This window comes from Balearica regulorum, chromosome 15, assembly GCF_011004875.1.
Source record: "Balearica regulorum gibbericeps isolate bBalReg1 chromosome 15, bBalReg1.pri, whole genome shotgun sequence".
Taxonomy (NCBI): Eukaryota; Metazoa; Chordata; class Aves; order Gruiformes; family Gruidae; genus Balearica; species Balearica regulorum.
The window spans coordinates 12,911,263-12,938,293 of record NC_046198.1 but is presented as its reverse complement, the minus strand read 5'-3'; the positions used below and the strand labels follow the sequence as shown (position 1 = coordinate 12,938,293).

At 42.4% G+C, this 27,031-nt stretch overlaps 1 protein-coding gene across 3 annotated transcripts; it reads right to left on the bottom strand.

The window, feature by feature from the left end:
- Window positions 1–32: 32 nt before the first annotated feature.
- Window positions 33–27,019, bottom strand: SNX8 (sorting nexin 8). Of its 3 annotated transcripts, none has more exons than XM_075767463.1 (11): window positions 26,546–27,019; window positions 14,787–14,977; window positions 12,573–12,690; window positions 10,051–10,172; window positions 9,600–9,680; window positions 8,476–8,636; window positions 7,967–8,099; window positions 6,832–6,900; window positions 5,924–6,073; window positions 5,366–5,515; window positions 33–4,616 (listed from the first exon to the last, which is right to left on the bottom strand). In XM_075767463.1, exons 1-11 carry the CDS (start codon window positions 26,844–26,846, stop codon window positions 4,503–4,505), a joined length of 1,590 nt encoding a protein of 529 aa, XP_075623578.1. In that variant the 5' UTR covers window positions 26,847–27,019; the 3' UTR covers window positions 33–4,502. The 3 variants fall into 3 exon arrangements, with proteins under 3 accessions (XP_075623578.1, XP_075623579.1, XP_010309122.1); XM_075767464.1 differs by lacking the exon at window positions 26,546–27,019 and adding an exon at window positions 22,765–22,852; XM_010310820.2 differs by lacking the exon at window positions 26,546–27,019 and adding an exon at window positions 21,521–21,602.
- Window positions 27,020–27,031: the final 12 nt, after the last annotated feature.

Below are 27,031 nucleotides of genomic sequence, written 5' to 3'. Positions count from 1 at the left end.
ATAGGATCTGTAAACATTTCCAGTCTACCAGCTGTAGTAATAGTTCTTTAATTCCTGCGTTTGGATAAAGTGCTTCATACATAAGGCTATTTGAGCAAAGCAAAGATACACAGTATATTCCAGGCAGGCAAAATTCACACCCTCTGAACAAGATTGTTTCTTCTTGTCTCCCTCCAGCAGTTCTGAATAATTTATACCACTCAAAAATGCCCTTCTTCATATGCTCAGCAAGCCACAGCTCAGACTCAGAGAACAGTTAACACCTTAGAATCTTCCTTTTCCTTTTGTGCTGCACCCCAAGTTATTTACAGTTTTTGATACCTCTGCTTCTGGGACAGCAGTGAGGGTTTCTGAATGTTCCAACAGAGAGAATGGCTTGAGGGGAGAAGAGGACAGAAAATAAGCACGAGGGGAGAGGTGGCTTCTAACAGGATGTGAGACCTCACTGCATGGTAGGAAAGGGAGTGACTGGCAGCCATTACCTCTTAAGTTACATTGATTTATTTCCTGGTGGAAACTGTAAATTGCACTGTAAGAGCAAATTACTTTCTGTTCCTCCAGGAGTTTAGGTAGGAAGAGAACAAGCACAGCTCAGGCTTGCACTTCTATTTGCTATCCCCTCTTCTGCAGTCAGGGCGATCTTTATGAAGATGCCTTCAGCAGCACTGACCTTAGCTCATGTCAGAGTAGTGACATTATTGCTTGTGCTGCAGTTGTGGGAAATGACATGTTTTAAGTAAGTTCTGTCCCCAGATGGTGATCTTTGTCTTTTAGGAAACAGCACAAATTGAAGATTGTGAATTAGCCTGTCACAAATTCCAGGAATTACACCCTTGTATGATCAAAGTAGAAGAGTAAAAGCACTGAAATGCAGCAAGGCACTGTTGAAAACATGTTACAACTTAGGAGGAGCAACTCGCAAGGAAGATGGAAGAAGAGGGAAAGAAGGGTCAAAGATTAAGTTTGTATTGTAAATATAGTTTGGAAACCTTTTAACACATGATACTGGTCAAAAAGCCACAACTGGAAAGCAGAGGAGACCTCAGGAGTGACAAAAACAGCCCTTTTGATAAAACATTTTTCAGGTAAAGTTTCAGGTTCTCGGCTGTTTACTACCCTGGTACCTCCACGACAGATTTGACAGACACTGACAGGAAGATTGGAGACCTTTCTTATCATTACTGTTTTAAACACGTAAGTCCTCATGAGCTCAAGCAATACACAGAAAGCTTCCATTCAAGAAGGCACGTTAACTCTTTGGCGCTACATCTTACAGGAGCATTGGTTCTCGGACAGGCGGCACGCGCTTTCCAGTTAGTCTTCTGGTTTGCTTAGTGTTTATTGCAGTCTACCCAGCTACCAGCCATGGAACCAACTTCATTAAGTCTTGTTCTCGCCCTTGCGTTTAGCTAGGCTGTTTGCTGCAGGAGGTGATAGCACAGAGGTAACTAGAACCGCTTCCCCTACCTTGACTAGGGTAGACAGACGATTGATTCCCTGCTGCATTCCTCCAGAGGAAGGAAGCTGTACTTCATGCTGCTCTCCAAGTCTGACAGATCCCTCAACTAAACAGGAGAAATACAGTAAGGAATTCCCTTGCATATTGAGGTAAACATAGTAGTGCTATTTGCACACTGACCGGTCTCCCAAAAATAAGGTTTACAAACTAAGGGTTGTATGAAATAGCATATGCATGTGTTTGTTTAGGAACGAGACAGAAGCTTGACGGTCCAGTATGAAAAACTCTGAAAGTGCCACTAGCTATATCAGCTTTGAGAATACTACGCCTCTGTTCCCAAAATACTAGGTGAACAGAGTAAAATCCAAACCAGAAAACCCCACCCCCAAAACTGCTCTCCTCAAAGAGGCAAGGGCTGACAATGGAGGAACAGGTGTTCTCGCAAAATTACAGAATTCCGGTTCCTTTACAGGTTGTGTGCTCTGTGTTTATCATTATTACAGTCTCTGCATTTGGACTGTAGAATTCTTGCTTTGAAGGAGAAGAGGAAAGAGAAGTTAGACTAAAGCCCAAATGTGGTTTTGGTGTTTGTTTGGTTTTTGTTTTTAAATAAAGTCCAAAATTGTAACTTTTTTCCTAAATGCGAGAAGTGCAAAGTTCCATTCAGACTAATACTTTGCAAATACTCCTACAGAACATAGCCCAGCATCTACCCCAGCCAGACAAGTTGCGAGGAAGATCCATCATATAGGTATCAGATCTTGCCCCAAAATATACAGTAATTTCTGAATTTGACCGTTCACCACATCAGGCAAACAAAGCTAAATGAGGGAGGATGCAAATGATAGGCCATAACCAGCCAGCACCTTCGAGAGATGCTAGGAGTGAAGAGCATTTAAAAATATGGTAACACACTTTCTGCACTTTAATGACAAACTATCTTCATAATCAAGACAAGGTCAAACAAAAAAATGGCACCTTTTGTGCCATTCTTGAGATAATTATCTTCTTTGTTACTGTACTGTAGAAATATTTCCTTCCCCAGCCAGTTTGCTCTGGCTTGTGAGCAGAATCTCTTCTGCATCACTTTGGAAATCTTCAGGAGAGAGAATCACATCTGTCACAGCCGTTCACAGTTAATCTCTCATTGGTCAAAGCCAATATGCAGAAGACTCAAAAGCGAGTTAACATTTGAGTTGCTATAAAAAGCTCTTAATAATGCTCTCTGAGCAAGGTTGTTAAAAAGACTCCCTACACACTTCTTAAGGCCCAGCACCCAAGAAATTCACCCACATTAAGTACACTTTACCACATTTTGAGGGGTGTGTGTAATGGTTATGCCAGTCTCGTGAAACTAGGCAAATAAGTGATCTTGCTCCTAGCTGACAAAACTAACCCTGGACATGGAAGAGTTTCATGTTGCATTGAATTTTCTAAATTAAAAACAAAAAGAAAAAAGAAAAAAAAAGCTTTAATGATTGGAGGATTTAAATATATTTCCTGCTAACGGGGAAGTTCCCCAATGGGAAAATACTGTAACGGTTCCAGTTTAACATCGAGCACTCATCCTTGCTAATGTGCTTCCTTTTTACCCACTCAAAGAAAACGTTAAGAAGCCAAGCCTCAAATTCCCCTTTAGCAGCTATTTTGGCCCCAGAGAAGTTCGGTTCAGGGGAGCCCTGTTCACGTACAGTTTTGCTGCACGCGTTTGCAGTTTCTTCACTTTCCAGTTTCTCTGGAGGATAAGCACCGTTTCCCCTAAGGTAACATGACACGCAAGTTCTCCTCCCCCTGCCCTTTGTCTCACAAGGGAAAGTCACCAGAGATACAAAGTGAAACACAGAGAATGTTTAGTCCCTTCATCACAATTACAAATCATTCTGAAAACCCCATTACCAAGGACCGTGCTATTTTTTAGACAGATAGGGAACTATTACTTAATTGTCTTCTCTTCTTCACAAACACACTCCAATGCTACCCAGAGCCACAAAGAAAAAAAAAAAAAAGAAAAAGAATGACAGTAACATCCTGATAAATACTGATTTTTTGCTAATGAGTTTTATCAGCACTGAGTCCCAGCCTGCCAGTGTAACAGGATACTTCATCTTCTATCAGACCAAAGAAAACACCAGCCTTTGGGTCAGCAGCTCTCCAATAGTCCTGAACAGCTACTCAATAGATGGATGTCAGAACCTCCAGAAGAAAATAAAATAAAATACCTTGTGGCTGTTCTGCTCATACAGTATGAGCAGTTTACAATTAAGGAGTGTTTTATTCAATTATTTTCTCATTTATGCCAGGCAAACTCCTCCGAGTTCCTGAATCCAGTCATCTTTGGCCCCAAACTGAAAAACATGAGCAAGTCCCCAGGCTACCCTGCAACTGTGACCTGAAGCACACAGAGAAGTGGGTCTGCCCAGCCCGTCCCACAGCAGCACTGACCCCCACCCAGCTGGGTTAGCGAGTCCAACCACTTCATCCACGTATTTTGCGCTAAGGTCTAGCGGTAAGAAATCAAATCCAGACACCTATCAGTGGGATGGGGGATGGCTTTCAGCCTTCCTTATGCCCAGATGCCCCTAACACAGGCCCTCCCAAGCTTAAAAGGCAATCCATCTCTACTACGAGCAAGTGCTTCAGATATCCTGTTCATCTCAGCACTTCAGAGATGTGCAGAGATGTGTCAGCATGTGTGCAGATAAACATTACCGGAAGACTGTTAGTACAAGATACGGAGGCATCAGCCACAACACTGCAGTACTCACTGCATCAGGTCACATCCTGACCCCATGAAGGGTGTCTGCAGGATAACAAACATCAGCTCTGCCCTAGAGCATTTCAAAATTAAGAGATTGTCTTTATATCCACATGTTCTGCCCCACATCCAGTCTGTCTAAATCAGAGAGCAGCTCAAAGCAGCAGTATTAAAAAAAAAAAATCAAATAAAAAATAGCTGTTTGGAGAATTCATTCTAACATCTGGAGGTAGAGGTCCCACCCCTTCATTGATTGCACTTCTTGCTCCATGCTAGATGCTCAGAGCATTAATTGGAGAAGAAGTTTCCCTCTGGAGGTGACAATGGTGGAGTTGGCATATTGCTAGATCCCACGAAGAGGCAGCTCAACTTCGGCTTCAATTCATTCCAAACTTTGCTCATCTGCAAGTGGAAAAGGAGAGAAAACAGACATGACAACACGGTAGGCAATCACCTATCCACACTCTCTTCTAGGAGTAGTTTCAGAGTACCACAAGTTTGCTGAAGTACTTTGGGGAAGTCCAGAGGACCCAGATCGTCCATTTTAGACCGGTGCTATAATGCAGCCCTCTGAGCATTTTCCTGAGCGTGCATGGAAAGGAAATTTCCCATTTGGTCAAATTCCTTCACTGCAGGGAAGGAAGGGAGCTGCAGGAAGAGAAACTTTGCTAATATAACGACTGCAAAAAAGTCTGTATGTAGGGAATGCCATAGGTCCTATTTAGGGGTTAACAAAAGGGAGCTCTTGGATTCAGAGCAAAAATAAGGAAGTGGTTCCTTGTCATACAGTTTCTGTATAGCGCAACAAAAAGCAGATTCATCTAGCAAACACACATCATTCATTACAAAATAGCAAGTTATTTAATGCTTGGGTCTTCTTCAACTACCTGTAGGGTAAGGCCATCTGCAGATGAGAGAAGAAAAAAAAACCAAACACCACAGCAACTTGCTGCAAGAAGATACAGTCTTTTAAAGGGGTTAGAGGCCAGTCTTGATCCTCACTCCAAACTGGAAAGACCTTAGGTGACTTCTTAGGAAGCTACAAAAGAGCCCAGCTGGACAGATGGTAAAAGGAGAAGGCCCACGGGTACAAACTCATTCAAATTCTCATTTATATTTTGGGAAAAAGCGCACAGTCCAGAAGAACTCACCTCTTTGTGACCCTGGATCTGGGAGTTGACAAAGGCCCCCAAAATGTGAGACGTGAGAGGCAGATAGATGTGGATAAGCTGTGTCTCCTGATGCAAGCAATACAGAGAGAAGTAATTCCGCAGCTCCATGGTTAGGATAGCGTTTTCTTGCTGAAAGAAGAGGAACTCAGTGAAATACATTGCCAGGAAGAGGGTGCCGAAGAGGTTCACTCACAGCAGGAGAAAACAGCATTCCTCACCACACTAGCATTTCAAACGCATACCAAAAACCTAAAAAGGCAGTTCCTGGACCCATTTGATATGACAGCAACTGCACTTTCCATCATGCAGACTGTTGCTTTCCACAGCTCCTGCAAATGACATGTTGCCAAAGAGCCAGTAATAAAGTCTTGAGGAAAACAAATGCGTTTTCCTTGTAGCACAGCAGGTACCTCAAATTACCCAAAGTACAGGTTCCCCTTTTGGCCTAATGGCTTTCTGCAAATATGACTGAGCTACATAGCGGCACCATTACAGGAGTCCAGAACCACCCTTTGCTCTCCCAGGAATCTGCTCTACCTCCACAATTCGAGACTCCAATTGCTCCACCGATTCTGGTTCTTTGTTCTGCACGGTGGCACTCATCATCTGCTTCTTCATCATGCTGTACTTATGCAATGCTCGCTGGTGCTTGTGCAATACTCCCTTCTCGTGTCTTTCACACAGGTCCTTTATGGGAAAAGGAAAAAACAGGTACTTAGCGGAAGCTGAGAGACAGAAAGTATGCAAGCCAAGTATATCAGGAACACAAACACATGGTCACGCTTTATGAAATTTCTATGCTGCAGATTTTTGTTTCTTTGTTTTCAAGAGGGTCAAAAAAGTGTTGGCAGCAAAGAATTCAAGAAACAAAACCGCTTGGACCCAGACCAGTAAGCTTAAGAGGCAATCTGGAACATCACTTCTGCCAACATTTTGGATCTTATCAGGCCTCTTATCTTTTGTGCCCTTCTCAATATTAAGTGCTGGCAATTAACTGTGGTAAGAGCTTGCCAGTGTCCTTCTACTTCAGTCCAGGCCTGCCCAGAAATATCAGGACCAAAAGATTAGTACTAACAAAAATTCTTTCGTTTGTAACTGAACTCATGTCTGCATGAACAAACCAGTAACCATCTAATTCACTGCTTTGACTCAACAGCAGCCAAATCTGGGAAAAAGTTAGCTGATCCACATAGTTCAAGCAGTCATATTTTCAAATTCCTTGCAGGGTTTGCTGTTTGGCAAATTCTCATCACAAGATGAGCTGACCAGTAAGGCTGTAGAGCCAGCTACCAGCCAACAGCCACTCCCCTCCCTCTGCCAGATGCCCAGTTCGCCTCCAGACTGGCCTCCCAGACAGTTTTCCATCTAGCTGGCGTTACACGCTCTAAAGAGCACAAGCTTGCTCTAAACAACTTTCTCATTGGCAGAAGAACAGCAAAGCTCACTTTATAGGACTGGAGCAAATCCAGGAAAAGGTTCAGCTTCTCCACCACATCATTCTCTTCCTGTTTACCCTAGAAAACAAGGAAAAAGCACATTTTATGTAAGCCTGGCAAGAACCAACATAACAGGTCTTCACACCCATGTAAGGCCATGCAGGCCCTCCACTGTATTCTCCAGGGCACATCAACGCTTACACAACTGCATCAAAAATCTTTCAGATGGCACTGGAATCCTCAGTCTTCAGTATGCAGAACAAAGATCTGACGGGAGCAGGAACAGCTTTTCCAATTGACTGATCATTATAACAGAGGGAGTTAGTTTCACGGTCCTGTGTGTCAGTCCTTTCAGCTCTCTCCCTGAAATTTCTTGCTCTTGCAGATTCCTCCAATCTTTCATCTTTCCTTCTTACAAAGATAACTAATCCATTAAAGCTATAAATACCTGCATGCTCACCATATTTCATGCATCAGAAGGAAGAGATGAGACACCAAGCCAAATTTCACCACTTTTTTTTTTTTATTTTACTAAGTACTACCTTTTCTTCCTGTAGCAATAGAGGAGAAGAATATCTGGTCTAACTGATCTATAAAAGCATGCTGAGTATTTTAACACAATGAGACGAAGAGAAGTGAAGACAAAACTATTACTTTTCCTTCCCAGACTGTCATGTTCTCACATTATTGTAAGAGTCATTATCACACTGCACAGGAATATGACACTTTTGTCTGAACGACTCTCATGCAATGTTTAAGTACAAGAATGTCAAAACTTGATTCAAAAGTAAGTAGTTCTGGATTCTCTGCAGCAGACAAATAAGACAGAATGCAGGACTTTCGAACAGCTCAGTATACTGGTACAACTTAACTTGTCCAATAACCATTTGAAATTAAAAAAGAAAGCAGGCTTTTCCTTCCTTTCCCTTGTCCATTATACTTTTTTCCCCCATTAAACACAGTCCAGGTTTTTCATTCAAGCTTGACCAAGCAGGCTGGTGGCTGAGGATGTGAGCCTGGACTACAATATCTCTTTTAACTCTCTAAGTGCCTATGTCCACAGAACTCATGATTCAAGATGAAACACTTCAGGCAGCAACACACCTCCTTCATTTTACAAGAAGAAGAAAAGTACAGAACTCACCTGCTGCACAGCCTTATCTGCCAGCAGGGCAAATTCAACAGACAGACCCTTCAAGGCTTGTTTCAGAGTCCCCCATGTGCTATTATTCAAAGCAGCCCAGGAAGGAAGCGGTGTAGTGTCTGAGCCCAAAGCACTAGGAAGAGATAAGTAGTATTCAAATCTAGGAGACAAATTCCACCAAGTAGATACACTTATTTGCAGAGAGCAGTTCAGTGCTGAGCTACTACTGCACAATCACAAACGCAGAGCTGTGTATACACTGGGAGAAGAGACAATAAGATCATGTCAAGGTATTTATATTTTATTTTCTCTTGCTCTATGGAATGCAACCTTAGTGGAAAGCATGCATTGTCTTCTTTTCTAGTAGGAAAAATGTTGTTATGGCCTACAGCATGCATTGAAATACCCATTCTTACCAGGCCATTTGCAAATAAACCTTACAACAGTTTTGAGCTCCGAAACAACAGTAGAAGCATTCACATTAGCAAATCCTCTTCTTCCCAACCTACCTTAGCTCCTTTCCAAATATGAGAAGATCTGAGGCATTATCAATGGCTCGAGAAGCTATCCTCTCCGCACGGTCCCGAAGCTTATAAAAGCTATTATAAATATTTCTGATGAGTTCCCTGCTGGCAGCAAACTGGGCCTGTATGTCAGCTGGAAGGAAGTCCTGAAGAAGTGCAAGAGAGATTACTAGTGGACAAATCAGAGACACATTCACATACGTTAACTGTGGGCACATCATATAGTCAGCAGAGAGACAGGTTTCCCTCTCATGCTCGCTCTCTCATGCCATGCTCGAACAACCCTGAAGAGATTAGCTTCACAATGTAGGTGTCCAAGTCAGATGGCATACAAATATCCCTAATTTTCAGAGGCATAAAGAGGTTCAAATACCGGGTGTAGACAGAGTTGGCAAAACCTGCAATTCTCCTATGCAGTTAAAACAGGGTTTGTGAGGTTTCAAGCTCACAGGTTCTGATCTGATGCTACTAGTAACTGCCAGCCTGGCAAAGTCATGCACGTACTCGAAGTCCAGCTCTTTTTGACCTGTGTTCACTGGTAAAAGCTTGAATTAAGCTCCATTTGCAAAACCTTCAGCTAGCATTGCAGGAACCTGAACAACAACTTGCTGTAAAATTGCTCAATGAACACAGTGAATGTGTATTTAAAACTTGCCATAGCACAAGTCATTGGGATAAACAGATATACGGAGAACTTAAACTTTTCTACAACAGTCCAAATTACTCTCCCACAAGGGGAGGTTGATAGACAGAATGAGGGCATGAACACATGGGGAAGACATCAATCTAGGTATTAGCTTTTAAATTGTACAGCATGTGCAATTGTTTGTTAGGCAAGTACAAGTAATTACTGAGAAACATGTTCTGAGAAGGATTCATTGTTTATCATATTCATGAACCAGCATTCAACCAGAAATATCAGGCCCTTAAGAATCAAATATTTGTTTAAACTTGTAATTTTATCAGAAAGATCAAAAGTCCTTCAAACTTTGGAAACAACTCTCTCCTGTCTAAAGTCTTCACCACTCAACAAATGCCGTAACTGATCCACCTGGAGGAGAGAGACATTTAAACCAGAATAATATGTTGCAAGAAATTCATATGCATACCTTGGCCTGGGTAGCTAATCTGCAGGTCATAAATTCATCTCCTACTCCCTGGACCAACTCTCTTAGCTTATTCTGTACATCCTGGAGAATATAAAGAATGAAACGAGCATGAAAGAACTAAGTAACACACAGGCAGTTCACACAGGTCTCAGATATATTGCAATAGTAAGGCACAACTTAGCAGATATAGCTTTACTCAGGTTAGGTTTAAGATAAAGAGAAGGATAATATGTATTCCCCTATAAACAGTTATCATTTTCAAAATACTATACTCCTGGCATTGAACGAAATTACCTTCCACTTTCCAGGTGCAGAAATACCTATTGAGAGAAAATTCTCCTCATCACGAGAAGCAATAATGTGTAGGTAAAAAGCAACTCTGAACTCTGTGCCCAGCAAAGCAGTTACAGGAAGATATGCAAATTTGAGACCATTGCTAACAAGTACTCACTGAGCCGCTGAACGACAAGAAGAGTTTCAAGAGCACATCTTCTGAGAAAGGGGGATGTCGAGCCACCAGGTTTATAAAACGCTTCAGCGCTCTCCTCCTAGATTCTATGAATTCTCGATCAGCTACAGGAAGAAACATTACATTTCAATTAATCACGCATATTAGAGCTGCTCTGAAAGAGAACAAAGAAAGTGCTCAGCCCAATAATCTCTTTGTACTTATAACCCTTGCTAAAGCACTGCAACAAAACCAAAGAATGATTACCTATAAGCTGTCCGCTCCCTAAGACAGATCTTTTGGATTGACCACCAGAACAAATATTCCTTCAAGTGGTTCTTTACATCTTACTGAAATCCGGCATATATATGTATGTGTGCTTATTTTCACAGGGTGGCTCAGGTAAGCAGGATAAACAAACAAGTCTAAGGCCTGAAGCCTCCACTTACAAACTGTGGGCGTACAAAGATTTTTCTTCCTCTGAATCAATTCCATAGCTGGTCCCCAAAGGGAATCTCAGTCTGTTTGGGACTCCTGGGAAATGCACCACACACTGCTTCTTGCCACTTGCAAAGTGATCATCCCACAAATAATTATGAGGTTTTTGCTCACTATTCTGAAGAGCCAGATTCAGTGTGCTGTACCCTCAACAGTCTCTCCTCTATACTTTTAAGCATTTGGGGGCTAGAAGAAGAATAAAAGGTTGGGTTTTTTTTTTTAGTTTGTTCCAAGATCAGCGCCATCCTCTAATCCATCAAATCCTGTGTCCTGCAGTTCCATTTGTCAGTCCATTAGCCTACTCAGAAACAAGAACTTCCATTTCCTTTTTCCTGTTTGTTGTTGCTATTAAGACCACTTACACAGCTTTTCTATATGTAGAGTCACTGGACAATCATCACTCTCTGCCTTAACACAGTTTTGGACTGTATTAGGACTGTACTCCTAGCACAGTTCGGGAACTAATCCTATCAGTTTTTTCTTAAACATATGGTATCTCTGGGAAGAAATGCACCAGTGAATGCACAGAAATATCAACACACTGGCAACGCAAGGAAATAACAGTGACTGACAAATTATATATATTGGTAGCTTCTTTCAAGCATCCTCTCTCCACTGAGATTAATCAGACACGGTCACTTTGCTTACAGGTGTTGCATGAAGTGGAAATTCTGGAAATTCTGGCTGAGAACACTGAATCAGGTCAAATTCAACAGACGGGTTTTTGCAACCTCAAAAGAAAGGTCTTCACAATTTACATTCCATCATAAAAATATATGACCATTGAAGCTTTTCAGCACTATTATTTTGCTTTGTTCCAGACCATTATATACCCCGCTCTGCTCACTATTTAACAGTTCCTCTTTACTGTAGCAATACATAAGACTCCTTGACTGAAATCAATTATTTATTGAAACATGTTAAGCTTAGCAGCACAAGCAGGAGACAAGACAGTGAAAAGCTTGTTCTTTCACAGATAAAGCAGCAAACAAGACAGGATTTTATATAGTTATGCAACAATTGAAATAATGAAAGTTTAAAACCAGTGCAAATATTTCAAATTAGTAAAAAATACAGCTGAGGAAGCTTTGATATGCTTGCAGTCTTGGGATATTTCATTGGTTTCTATTCTTACAGCTAAAATGTACTTTAATTAACTGACACCGATTCCAGCCTCAGTTCTGAGTTTCTGGTTATCCTTTTTAGCTCCTTTTTAGAACAGGAAAAAAAAGGGCAATAGCTACTTTAAGGCAGTTGGTTCATCTGCCAGAAAGACACCTTTTTGTACACAAACTGAGAAAGTATAATTACCACTGCCTGCATCATAAGGCTTCTGTGCAAGGTAATCCTATAATACACAGTGCTGAAGCTGTTCACTTAACATCACTGTGTTTGCCAGTCCCTTTTAGGGGTGTATGAGGTCAGGACCCTACACTAACTCAACAGGATCAAGTACGGTCTCACTGGAGAAGCAATTTTGTTGTTTTTATGCCATCAGCTCCTCTGCAGTTTTAAGCCTTTTAATATAGAATTATTTTTTTTTTAATCTTTACTCTTCTCTTGCTATAGAAAAACAATGGGATTTCCACAAATCTTTTCTATGCTGAACACTTCACAAAACATCTCACTACAATACATACTACAGCTGGTCAACAGTATGGTAGCAATTCTGCACTGACAGCACCGATCATCGTAACCTATTTTCCTAAACTCAATAGCCATAACTCTGCCATGCTCTTGTGTAGAATTACACCTCAAATCTTACCAGAAAATTCATTAGATACCAGACTTCCATGGAAAAAAAAACAAAATAAAAACAACCCCACACTGAAATTTTATATTAGTGTCTTACGTATAGAGTATTCTAGATGGCAATAATTCATACCTCCAAATTGTGTATTATAGCCTCAGAGTTGTTTTCTGAGCCAAGCAGAAGCAAAGTATTTTTAAACATTTAGTTTCAACAGTATCATCTTGATCATGCTTGCACTGCAACCCCTCCAGTCAAAAGACAGACCCAGGTTTACCTCCCAGCATCCTCTTTGGTGGAAGTGCTGGCACCATACGATATGGGAACTTCTGAAGTAGCATCTCATGGAACACCACAAAGTCATTATAGCGCCTATAGACTGAGCATTTGAATCTCTGCAATAAAGGAAGGAGGGGAAAAACCCAAATCAATACATAGGCTGGACAATCAGCAGCATTTCCATAATATCTTTTTCTGCGATTGGCTGCACTAAAAAGAAAAGGAAGAAGATAGAGAAATCACACCCAGAAACTGCAGAAACAACATATTTCTTATCTTTAGAGGCCTTGTGCTGGGAAAGAGGGAGAAAAGACTCCAAAAAGAGGGAGAAAAGACTCCAAAAGGTAGCTGCCTTTTGATTATGAATAGAGATGGCATTCTTCTAACTGCAGTCCTTCTGAGAATAATATTTCCAGTTAAAAACATAAGTCAGATTTCATTTACACACAAGATTAAACAGACCATGCAATGGAGAGGAAGAGGTTTCCCAAGAAATTACAAATACCCCCAAATCTGCCGTGGTTCCGTATCATCACTGCCTCAAACTCTCTGGTCTTCCAAATTAGACAGAACGTTTAGAAATAATGCGACACTCTTAAAGTGCCCTAGAGAGCTCTTTTCTTGAAGTACTGCAAGGCCCTGAGCACTAGCTCTTAGGAACTTTCTCTAAATCAGTTTCAAACCCAGCAGTGGTAAAACAGTCTTAGATCATGTTAAGTATTAGCCCAAATGACTGATGTATTAAGTGAACCTCAAAAGAGAAAAAGAGAGAGATCTCACTGATGTTAGATCTATAAACAAAGATTGAAAGCTCCTTCAAAACCTCAGTCCTTCCTTTACTCTGCATTTCTTAGATCACTATGTAGAAGAGGACAAAGAAACTGTTTTTTTCATTCCAAAAGGAGTTAGCTAGCAGCTAGAACAAGACACTTAGGAGGCAGAAATCCTTTTAAAATAGTAAGTAAATAAAACCCCCACAACCCCCCACACACTATTACTACAGATTCAACTACTGGAGCAGTTAATAAGAAAGACTACACAACACTATGCCCGTTCTCACTATGTTTGCACTGCACATCATCTACCACTTATCCTGGCACTATGCTTTTTCAAAAATAAAGCAATGAGGCATATAACTGGAGCACAACGGACACAGCCGCTAGGGCCTCCCTCTGCCTGCTTTGAAATCTGACGTTGATTTGTGCTGCAGATCTTAGATGAAGCTCAAGGCCAAGCTATGCTTCTTTTTGAGGAAGTATCATTCTACAGCTAGAACCGTAGGAGAGATGACAGCAACTGAAAGGAGTTGGCAATGAGTTCCTAAATTCAAAATCTAGAGAGATGACCAGGGTCACAGAGTCTTGTGCCCCGAAATCAGGGCAAAAATAAACATCGAATCTTAGAAAGTCCGCAGAAGTGTTCACTGTGTCTGCCCTTTCCCCCTCACAACAGTCTTTGACAAGCTTATGCACATCAAGCTAAACCACCTAAAGTTCAAAACACCACTACAGACAAGTGATCCAGATGCGTCTCTGAATACATACAACAGTGACTTCAACAGTTTGACTGTTGCTCAATAACTGATGTTTTGGTGGCCTGGGAGATGTAAATTGCTCATGGTCTACTTTGAAGTGAACAGATTTCCTTCTTGAAAAAACACACGGAAGCTACTGAAGAACTATTTCACTAGCCATTCTATAAATAGGAAAAGATATATCATCTTCAATCTTCTCTTACGCCAAGAGCAGAACCTACAGGTCAGGATTGGGGCAAGTAAACTGGAAGCGGCCTAGACTCTGCAGAAGGATTTGCAGTATCTCTTCTGTTTACGAAGGATTTCAGTCTAGCACTACCAACACAATTTCTCCACTAGCTCGAAATAGTTTGCAGTACCCAGTTGCCTGCACCAATCAGTTACGAAAACATTCAGTTTTCCATGTTATACATCTGCTTTTGTACAGAGCTCAGGTTTCAAGCCAGTAAAGTAGCAGACCATCCATCAGACCACAGTTAGAAGATGCTACATACTGCAGAAGCCCAGGTCAAGAAAGCATAATGCTACTGCATTGAAAGTAATCCCATACAACTGGCCTACTCAAAACCAGCATCACCCAACATCTCTCTCAAATTAGACAGGACTTTGCCAACAGTACCTGCACAACCATTCTCAAGAGGACACATTCTTGCTGAGACCAATACTTGTTCACATTACCTTGCTGGAAACCTCGTATTCCACATGTTTCAGAAAGAGGCCCTTCTTCTCAGGTATAAGCTCCACCTGCACACTATCCTTGCTCAATAGCTCTTGCAGGGTGTGGGAAAGCAGCAGTGGATTTCCCTGGGGCGCCTGCATTAGAAACTGTTCCGGTTCCCTCGGTTCATTTACTGGAGGCTTTGCCAAATCTAAAAGACAAAAAGGGGAAAACAGTCCAGTAGACCTGATAAGATAAAGTAAAAGAAGTAGCCTTAAAATATTCTGTTCCCTTGCTCACTGCTCCCACAGTGGTGCAACAAAACCAGAGTAACAGTCAAGCCACTCCCCCAGGAGGCTATGCTACTTCACACACGTTCAAGACATTGGTACCTCCCTTTTCACAACACCCAGGAGCACCGCCAATTATACCGAGTCAGAAAGACATCTCTACTAAGCAAAAGAAGAATCACAGGCCAAATTTGTTCTGTGAATCAGCTAAGAGGCCTGCATTTCCTGTCTGTCCAGCTCCCACCACAGCAGGATCTGCCAAAATGAACGAAACCCTAGCTCAGCACTTTTGGATCCTGCCTAGAACAAGTCATGGAAGGAAAGAAAATCTGTTATTTTACTGCGCTGCAGAAATTTAATACATTAATTTTACATGTCATTACAAAGGAAGGAGACACTTCATTTGACATAATTTTATTAAACTCTATGACAGTATGCTAGAGTGGACGTGAATTACAGTAATTTACTATGTCAATATGCTTAAGTTCAAGAGCAGGGGAAAAAGGTTCCTAACAAGGGCTACCAACCCAACAATTCCTCAATCACAGCAAGCTCTGGCAAAATCTTTCAAATATACCTATTCCACTGCTTGTAGCTAAAAAACAAACAGCTTTTTACAGTGAATTCAGTCATAGCTGGACAGCATTGGACAGAGGGATTCTACCTGATTCTCAGCCAGATGCAAAAGCAAAAAAAGATGTCTCTCAAGAAAACGGCCCTGGAAGATAAACTACATCAAAGAAGGGGTGAAGATGATGATTCAGAGTGCTCTCTTACTGAATAACTGAGTGCAGTCCATTATCTCAACTTGACTTCAGATCTACACGTATTATGCGACTGTAAACGAAGTTTACATTTTTCAAAGCAATCCTTTTTCTCTACCCATTTCACACCTAAGAAACAGAGTGAAAAATGTGGATATAACCCTGGAATCTATTCAACCTATACCTGAGTTCTGTTCTCGAGTCTGGAACAGATGGATTGCTTCCTCTCTGGATATGTCTGTTTAAGAGGGATACTGCGAGCAAGCTTTTACAAAGCAAGTTGAATCCACTGATGAAAAGTTACCTAGAAAAGCTAGGCAGTATTAATCATCCCTTCCTTGCCATTGTGCAGAAGGGTTGTCCCTTCTTAAACACATCTAAAATTTGCAGAACACAAAAAGACAGTAACACCATAGAAGCAAGAACCATTTCAGTAAGCTTTGACAAATAAGTTCAAAAATTGCTAACTGTGTAAAAAATTAACTGAGGGAAGATAAGAACTCATATCCTTAACTTGAAAACCCTGACCTCCTCCTGATAAGGATTTCCCACCTGTTCCTTCATGTGCTCTAGACCCTGACAAATGGGAAAAACAGGTAATCTCCAATTCCTCAAATACACAGCTTCAGAACAGACATTTCGTTCTCTGTTCCATAGAACAGCTTAAGGAATCCAAACCAAATCCAGGACAAATGACCTTATCCCACACGTCTCATCAGGCTTCAGATTCTTGCTAACGTGACTCAGAGATGCAAGTCTTAACACCTCTGCTTTAATAGACTAAAGTATCACCTACTAACCCCACCTACGTAGCATCTAAAAAGTTCCAGTTACCTGCCAGAAATCTGTGGTAAGATAACGCAAGCTCATTCAGCGTTGACATAGGTACTGCTGGATAAAGTGATAACATATTTGTATATCCACTTTTCGGATAGATGCTGAACTGAGAAGGAAAGGAGGAGAGACAATTCAGAATACAGATAGCAAGGCAAAGTATCTTCTAGTGTAGAAAAATCCTTGCCCACCTGACCTTTCATGGGGCAGCAAGGTATAATAAATCACACTATCGAGAGGAAGTATCAAAAATACACAAAAAAAACCTATGGAAAACACAAGAGAGCCTCGCTCTCCAGAACAGCGGATCTCTGGGCACGCACCCTTGTAATTCTTGGTTTTAATTGCTCAAGAAACATCAGTGAAATGCAACATGACACAGAAGACTTTGTTATTCCTCCAATGTGCACACAGAATTCCACAGTCCTCTGTATTGCTAAACCACTGGCTCACATTCCAGAGGCAGTCACCACAAGCTAGCCTCCCAAAGAAGGGCTAGCTAAAATGCAACCCACCTATTTCCTCAAAAGATTTCTAGTATGAACCATGAATCCTTCAGTATTTCATCTGTAAGTGCAGGAACCTGCAGCACGATCAGCCAAACTGATGTTGAAGAGGATTCTCAGATTCCCTACTGTGATCTGAACCCACATTATCCCGTAAGACAAAGTGAAGCCCCATAGAGAGATCTAGACAAGACTCAGCGTCCCTTTGACAATTCAGTCACGTTGCTCTTTTCATTTCTAATACTTTGCCAATTTTCATCATCAAGTTACTCTCTAAATTTGCCTGCTAAAATTCACCTACAGGAAATACCTTCTCTTTATCAGCAGTTCACACATTTGGCTCTTCCTGAAATATTCTATAGCTTCTTTAGATCTCAGCCTTCTCCGAATGTGTGAAATCACACAAATCAGACAACCATATAAACAAGTTTGAGTAATTATTGTTTAATTAATAATCTCAGCATTTTCCATATCATCAAGACAGCTACTCAGGGTGAATTTACACCCTCAAACACTGGATTGAGAATACAGAAAGATGACTTTGGAACAGCTGTTTACCTGTTTTAGAAAATGCTTATTACAGCATTAACATTAACCCTGCAGATCAATATATACTGAAGCTATTCTTCAGCCCATTTTTCATTCTACTTACTAAGGAGTCAGTTCAGGAACAGCCTCAAGAGCCTGGCCAGGAATGGTGGATAATAGTGGGAACTCATTGGTATGAGCTCCTGTGTTTAACCAGTAAAAGGATTTACATGCATTGTAACAAAACACTTAACGCTTCCCATCACGCACTCTGCTGGAGAACAGCTAATTTTGAAAACATTCCATTTGGTTTCAGCAGATCATTATCTAGTAAAGCTTATATACACAGAGCAGCAAGTGAATACAGAAATGAGGTATGGAACGGTCCCCTGGAACACAGAGAAGCAGGCAAAATAAAAATCAGCTTTTTTGTGCAAGCTAGCCTTTTGCTACAGCAGTTTCTCAATCTGTTGTCAATAAGATACCAGGAAGTGCCCTGGTATAACTGAAAACAATTTGATATAACAGCTAAAAAGAATACATATATGCATACATATGCAAACAAGCAGACAACAAGGTGACAAGAAAGAAAAGTTTAAAGAAGCATTCAAAGAATGGCCTAATTTTTGTTTGGTTGTAAAGGAAAAAAAACTATGAAAACACTGCATAATTTTTTATTTTTTTTTTTTTGGTGACAAGTCAGAGGTAGCCTTTGGACTGAAAGGAGTTGAGAAACTTATCCAGAGAACAAATAAAATAGAAAGCTTCACTACTTTATGCCACACATTTCATGCTTTAGTTAGCACCCAATGTTCGTTACTCCTATTCACACAACTAGACAGCAATCTAGTAACTCCACAGCGTTACCAGTCTCCTCAATCAAAATTTCTAAAGTCACGCATTTATGAAACCCAAAGTAGAATTTCCAAGTGTCTGATTAGCTGCACAGAGGTTTTACATGTGAGCAAGCACATACAGAAGGGCAATGCAAGGGTTGGAAGCATAGGTGGTAAATCACAATACAGATCTCCTTCCCTATTTAAGTTCTGTCAACCAAATTTGGAGAGTTTATCTCCATTTTACAGATGGCTGCTACTAACACCACTTTATTTCACCAGGGTGCTAATCAGTTAAATTTATTAGACATACCTAAGCAGAAGGTGCCATAGAGTTACTTGGTACATTAGCAGCAGATTTTCTAAAAGTAGAAAGGAGTCTGGAAGGAAGCAAAGCCTTTAGGAAAAACAGCTAAGATATCTTCTCTATCATCACAGGCCACGGCTTTGCAGAGCAGTGGTGACCCGACCCACGGGAAACGCAGAGGAGTACAAGAACTGACTATTTTTGCGCTCAGATACCTCAGATTTCTCTCCCTGGTAAAAATGAGGGCTCCACTACAAGCTCCTGGGCCAGGAATACGAAAGAAGCAATGTAAATATCATTCATCAGCATTTCCCCTTCCTTTCTGTCTTCTCATGAAAAGCCTCAGGAATTATGGAAATGCCTTTCCCCCTCATTGTGTCAAACACATTCCTCCATAATTCCACATCAACCTCTTGGAAAGCTGATGCAGATTTCAACTACAACTTCAAATAGATTCACTTCCTTGCCTTTTTTTTTTTTAAATGCTTACATAATTTGAAATCCCCTAAAAACAAGAAAAGAAGTCCCACCAAAAAAAAAAAAAAAAAAAAGGCAAACAAAACTTTCTTCCTATTAAAGGCTTTACATATTTGAGACAATTGTATGCAACTTGTTCGGGTGTTTTAAGGAATTTAAACCCATGCAATTCTCAGTTAGAAAGCAGCAATGCAAAGGCATCAGTCTATTTTATCTAACAAAGCTAACTGATACACAGATGTATGTTCAACGTGGAAGAGAGGTCCATATTTCTTACTAGGTACAAGAAAAGTAATCATACTTAGCTTCACTCTATTTAAGAGATGGTGCAATAGTGCCCTGTAAATACAAGTTATCCAATGCCAAAAGAAGACAAGATAAAATAATACACATACTATCATAAAATTAGATGTTGGAAAGCAGGCTCTAACATTTGGTTTTCTCCTTAAAAACAAACAAACAAAAAAAACTACCACAGTTTTCTCAGTGCAGACATCAAAAATGCATCCTGCGCTAGCTGGTCTGGGTTTCTGAGGTTATCTAAGCTTTATTCAATAACAACAAAAAAGCACTAGCATTTCTCCATTCCCCTGCAGCTGTAGGCCTCTGACTTCTTCTCAAAATAACGCAATCACATACTACAGCAGTGAGAAAAACCCAACACCAAGTTATCTCCTTCCAACGTCACACAGTAAATCTGTGCAACAGAACAAAGAACTAAGTTTAAGCCTAGTGCCCCGTTCTTTTACCTATGCTGTCAGATCATTAAATGACTTCCCAAGTCTGGGAATACAAGGAATACATTCCATTCCCAAGTCGGCCACGAAGCCACAGTCCCAAGCTGCAGCAAACACAATGAAGTGAGATGGAGCCGCACACATTGAAGAAATAACAGGATTAGGGGAGAAAAGTCCATTGAGGAATGTTCCCAAAGGCTACAGAGACAAAAGTCCTCACTGGGGCAGTTTCCCAGCTCACAATGGACGATTGCCAAACTATCATTTTTCACACTAGCTCTAACAGAGGTTGGAAGTGTAAAAATTCAAATACCAAAAAGGTAACCCAACAAGCAATAACACATACAACTGTTCTCCAGGAAACTTTTACAAGGGTATTTTAGCTTAACTATAAAATTGCCAAGTTTTCACAATCATCCTTCCTTATACAGGTCAAGAAAACCCCATTAGAAGAAACTGTTTATCTTTTTGTTTTGCTTCTCATCTGCTTTGCACATTTCTAAGTCTCAATTACGCTGGGGAAAAACTTCATCTTAGTATTTAACCATTAAAAAATGGCATGCCACTCTACACACTGCAGTCTCCCGATGGTCTTTTCACATGTTTTATAGTTAGAGCAAGCTCATTCACATCTCAAAATCTGTTGAAAAGCAATCATCAAAGCTTCCCTCCTTTTGTACCAGTTCCACACGCCTGTAACTGATACATTTCTCTCCATCATCCTGCACCAACCCACTAAAACTGGAGGATCAGGGGGGAAATCAGAGTGGTTATGTTCAAATTCTACTGTCTGCACCTGGTACAGGCCTCGCTACCAAGCCCTCCCTCCTACAGGCTGCCCACACAGTTAAAGATTTACCACTGGAAGAAAAGATGTTCTGCTCCCATCCCAGCCAACAGACCTGGATTAGTTCCCTGCAATCATTGCAAAATGGGGGGCAGGGGGGAAGTCAATACAAACAACTTTGCAAGACTGACTTTAATGTATTGGACATCATCGGTTTTCTTTTTTTCTCCTGATTGTGTTAAAGTACTTTTAAATCTGCAAAATAAAACAGCATTTGCATGTGCTGCCATAGGCAGACAGCAGCGGTCCCTGCCAGAACTCTCATTATTACACAGGAGACTTAGATCCTCCTCCAATATTCACTGACAAGCTACTGATCTCAAAAAAAGTTACATATGGGTATGAAACTTCCAAGGTCACGGAACCTGCATCATGATGCTACATATGAAAACATTCCTGCTTTCACAGCATTATATTTTTTTGCTTAGATCATTATGTACCTTCTCTCATGTTCACAATATAAGCTTTGTCAAAGAAAGCCAACTTTTCTAAATAAGGCTGAGCAGATTGGACAGTCACAGAAGCACCATCACCAGTGTGGAAGTTAATCAGATTGAGAACACTCAGAGACAAATGTTTTATCTCCATAAGGGTCCTGAGGGAGATGGTCAATCCATAATAGACATACCTGAAAAAGCTCTCTCTTTGGTACAGTAGGACATTTTTTCCACAAAGGCTGCTGTTCAATATCCCAATATCTTACATCAGTCCTGGACAGAAATATTCCAAAATAATTTATTTATAAGCATTATCCACATCAGGAGCATCTCAGGCCTATCAAAAGCACACTTACAGTGGATTCTGAATATAATCCAACCAAACCACCTTTCCCTGCATAAAACTTACCCACCTGTAACCTCCACTAGTTTTTCTTTCCAAACAGAGAAAAAAAAAAAAAAAAAGTACTATGCACAGAGCAGTAATTGCCAGCATGAAGTTTAGGCCAGTTTAAGAAAACTTCTAGAGAATGGTATTATCCTGCTCCCCTCTAAAAGTTTCCCTCAGTTTAACTGTTATGAGGCTGTTATTTTCTTAATTCACTCAGGAGCTCCCTCCATTTCTCATTTCACAACAAGTGCTGGCAGCATTTGGCTGCAAGTTTCTCGATTTCACATTGAGCTGCGCGCTCTTATAACTCCGGTGTTCGGAGCTGCTTCTCCCTTCCCACGCCGGAGCTGCTTTTGGCTCGGGTCTGTCAGGAGGAGACGTGGCCTCCGTCCGGGACCGACCGTGCCAGTGCCTACTGAACCGCTTCACAACCCTTCCCCGCATGCTTTACCGTGCCGCTGGGTCCATTTTAACGGGCGGGGTATAAAGTAATTCCAGTACCTACGGAGGCGCTCAGCCGCACGCCTCTCCAGAGGAAAAGTTCTGGTTCGCGCCCTGTCCCCGCACCGAGCCCCGGCAGAAAGGCTCCCCGGGCAGCCGACCTGCCGAGCCGTCGGGCACTGGGACGCGACCGACCGACGAACGCTGCCCGCAGCGCCCCCGGGCCGCCCTCCCGCTGCCCGGGCCCGCCAAACCCACCGCCCACCACCGCTTCTCCCTTATTTTTCACCAAGGGGCAGAGGCCACCTTCGCGAGGGGAACACCCCACCACCACGAAACGGGCCCGGCAGCGGAGCAGCCCCCCCCGCGGGTCGGGGCCGGCCCGGGCACCCGCCGCCCCAGGGGGAAAGGGCGGCGGCGGCGCCTTTTTACCTCAGGTTTTGGCGGGGGGAGCAGCCCCGACCTCACCCGAGGAGCCCTGTCACCCTCCCCGAGCCGCCAGCGGGAGGGAAGGGGCACCGCGGCGGCGCCCCTGGAGCCGGGGAGCGGGGCGGCGCTACCCCGCCGCCCGCTCCCGCCCTGCAGACACCCGCCGCCCCGTACCTGTGCCGGTGCCGGTGCCTGCGGGCGGCTCGCCGTCCATCGCGGCAGTAGTCATGTGAGGCCAAGGCTCGGCGGCCGCCCTCCCCTTCCTCCGCAGCGCCCGCCTGTCAGCGCGGGCGGAGCGGGCGGAGAGGCGGCCTCCCGGGGGGCCGGGGCGTGGGGCGGCCGGGAGACAAGGGCCGGTTGGGGGCTTTGCTCGTGGTCACAGCACGGCGAGGAACCTTGGCTGGGCTGCCCTCGCCGGGGACATGTCAAAACGCCATCGCTTGTGACAGCGCTTCAACAGACCCCTCAGCTCTGGGGGCTGATGGCTGGCGGGGACGTGTCGGCTGTCTCGCCACAGGGGCTCAGGCACCCAGGGAAGCAGCGAGCCTTCCCTGCTGCTGACTGGATTGCTCAAAGCGCCTCTAGACCACTTCAAGATTAGTAATAAATCTTTCCAACATCTTAAAACATAGAAAAAGAAGTGATTGGCTCATGGGCTTAATAGAGGCTTTATTCTGAAATCAAATTAATTTTTGGAGAAAACTAAAGGATGGTTGTCGGGAATGTGAAGTTCAAGCGGATTTCATCATGCGCTACGAGAAGTAAATAAATGGTTGGTAGCGGTAATAAGACAGTCCTCCCAGTCACGTGGCGAGCGATGGAGAGGCTGTATGTCATATTTCAAGTCAGATGAGAGATCCCAAGACAACTTTTTGGTATATTTTCTTTCCTTGAGTTACCTTTTCCACAGCCTTTAGTTTGTGCTGCCATCTAGTCAATCAGGGTATTTCCAATACTCAGTATTTTTGATTTTTTGGATGCATTTGGATTTTAATGAAATATTCTTGATTATAAGTTAAAGTAGGTATGTAATGCTTTTCCAAAGGAAAAGCCATTATAGCATTTTATGCAACGCACCAGAAGGAATGCACTAGTAAATATGGTAGCAATGAATATTAACCTATTCAGGAAAGCACAGAAATATGAGCATCTGGAACGCAAATACACTTTCTAAAATTGCATAAAAATAAGAATTTCAGGTATGAATGCCTCTCATTTTATTAGTGATTTTTTTTTCACTTCCTGTGCTTTATTAGTCAGGAATGATACAGTTGACATTGGTGAAAAATCAGGCATATGTTTTGTACAGTGGTTTTCCTGAAACAAGCAAGACACAAAAATGCATATAGATTCTGAACCTCCAGATTAAGATACTACCAATCCATAAGGCTTTGTATTTTTAATAGCCAAAGTATTGGATGCATTCACTAATTAATGTTCCTTATATTTATTAATCTTGGGAAGATAAATAATGATCTCCACTATATGCAGAGAGAAGTAAACCAGAAAATTATGAAGTGAGAATTATTTCAGGTGTAAGTAATTACGATGGTAACACTCTCCCTTGAAATTGCTCATGCTGCTACCAAGACATGAATGCCTTGAGTAATTCTCTGTTTCCTTCTGCCTCTCGCCTCAGCGCTATTTCAGCCGACATCCCCACGAGCGTGGGTGCAGACTAAAGCTGTGTACAAAATTAAAAACGCATGGTGTTATTTAAGCTGAGAGGCCCTTCAAATCATGTTTATACAGCAGCCGAGTGGAGAGTTTTGCATGCTCAGCACTTCTGAAAACTAAGCGCTACACAATTTTTTGCCTATATAGCGTTTTTTGAGAAAATGAATGGAGGAATCAACATGTTCTCATTTAGCTATAAATTTTTGATTGGTCTGTACTTAAGCTAATAACATAACTATTTATTTGGTATAAATAAGACATTCTCAACTGAAGATTGCTTTTGCAGTCCACAGGAGGAGTCTTGAAGAAAAACACTGAAAAATAATTCAGTTGCAGAAATAATTTTTGAAGAGGGACAGAAAGATTGTGCTTGACATAAGTTATTGAACCCTTCCATATTTGCGGTAAATGCGGCAAAAGCTTCTAGAAAACCCATAGCATACAGAAACTATAATCAAGAAAGAGCAAGTACGTGTCAGTAGGTTCCAGGTAACAAATGTAAAGCAAAAGTACGTGACTACCGGAGGCCCCAGCCTTTCAATGCATCATTCTGTGCATGTTCTATGAGTATTAGATACAATTTCATACAGACCGTAAAAGCTTGCTTACTCTTTCAGAATTCAGTTTAGGAAACAGTGTTGGCAGCTCCACCATTCTCAGATCACTTGCACTCAGTAAAATTCATGAGGCATTGCTGGTTTGACAGTTGTGTTACAAAAAGCCATTCCTGCTCGATCTCTTTCCCAAAATTTCCCATTGATTAGGAGTTTTGCATGTGGAATACTTACAGGAACAGGCTTGTGCTGCCAGTGCCACAATCTCTGGTTTAGAAAGTTGTTCCACTCACCTTTGGATTGCTGAGTAAGGACTGGAAGACAAAGAATAACAGTGAGATAGTAGCACAGGGACTGAAGGGAAATTTCAATAGAAGAAAGGAAAGGGGGAAGGAAGGAAGGAAGCAAGAGAAGATAAATCAAAAGTTGCTGTAAAGTAAGGGAAGGTGCAAATAGCAGACTATGCAAAGATAGGAAAGGAGGATCCAACATTTAGATTCAGCGTTTAACCAAAGTGATTGCAAAAGTAGTAGGTAGCTTGCAAACAGGAAGAAAGGTAACACGCAAAAAACGCATACTCCAACAGCACAGACAACACGAGTGGTGAAACACTGGTGGGAGCGACCATGGACGTGCTGCTGAAGAGCACCCAGCTGCGACCATGGATTGAACCTCACATTTGGAAAAACTTATCGTTGTGATGGCAGGAGAGGTAATGGCATTTTCTTTACGCTTCAGTGTGTCAATGCTGCTGCAAACCAGCAAGTCAAAGTGTGGTGAACTACCACGATGTAACGAGGGAAAAAACAAACGGGCAGAAAGTGCCAGTCATCATTTCCATTCATAAGCACAGCCCATAGCTTCCATCCAGAGCTGACAGGCTCAACCAACTGAATTTGAACGGAGTTAGGATGCCATCTTGTGACTAGCTGATAAATTACAGAACTGAGGTTTATTGGCTTCATTGCTTAAATATCTTCTCTCAGGATTTTATCAAAACATGAAAGATATTGCAATGTAAGATAGGGTCTAAATTTGAAGTGCTAAGTACAATACCTGTTCTGCTCTTCTCATTAATTTTTTATGCTGGCATTCTTATTCTGTATGATTTGATTGAAAGCACTGAGCTAAAAAAAAACCAAAAAATCCTGTACAAAATGCAAGCATTCATCTTGGAAGTGAACACAGATGAACTATTCCTCAAGAGCTGTTCTCATTTTTTTCCTCTGAATTGAGGAAAGCATCCAAGACAAATCCTAGATTCCCTTTGCCACTTTGAATATATCATATTAGCACGCATGCTGAAAAAAATGACACTCTAAATATTGTTGCATCAGCCTGAGGTGCCCTGGACAGAAGGTAATGGTTTCACCGATAAAGAGAGGTCAGCTCTCTCAGAAAGTTGGCCATGTTGGTAGCCCGCGTGAGAGAACTTTACCAGTTTAAGTCACACTAAGATGTTAGGATTACGGTAATACCTCAGATCACTGGAAAACACTAAGGAGGGATATTAGTCTTGTCCTGCTGCCTGTACCAAAAGATCACCACGCCGAGTCAGGCCTGCTGCCCCTCCGGAAGGCTTCTCCCGCTAACCGGGGTGTCACAGCAGTGGTGTGGGATGGCGAGCATTGTTTTTTACCTCACAGAAAACGTTACTTAAAACCCACAAAAATCCTGTAGAGACTATTACGATGCTCGGAGACGACCTGGCATATTGAACCCACCGTGGCCGGCTGTGAGCCAGCAAGTCGCTCCGGCCGCTGGAGGCCCGCAGGCCTGGCTGCCCCCGCCCCGCCCCGCCGGCAGTCCCAGCCCGCCATCTCGCCCGATCGGCCGGGGCCCTCGCGGGGCCGATGTGGCGGCTCTCGTCGGGCCGTACCACCGACGGGAGGGTGCCGCTGCCGCTGCCGCCCGTGTGCTCGTCGCGCCAGAACACAAACGCGCCGGCGTAGCACTGCGCATCTCCCCCTCTATACGAGCTTGGTAGAGCCCGCACGGGCACCGCCAGCCTCCGGGCGAGCGCATGGTGGAAGGTTTGTAGGGGGGAGGCGGGCAGGTTTCGCGTTAGTGCGCTGTCCTGTCGCCTCCCGCCTAGCACTGGACAGGGAAATTTGCTGAGCTGCCGAAAACGCAGAAAGGCTTCACTCTACGTCAGCGCAGTTAAACGTCCCGGCGCCTTCCACTTTTCGCTTCCAGAAAAATGGTTCGGC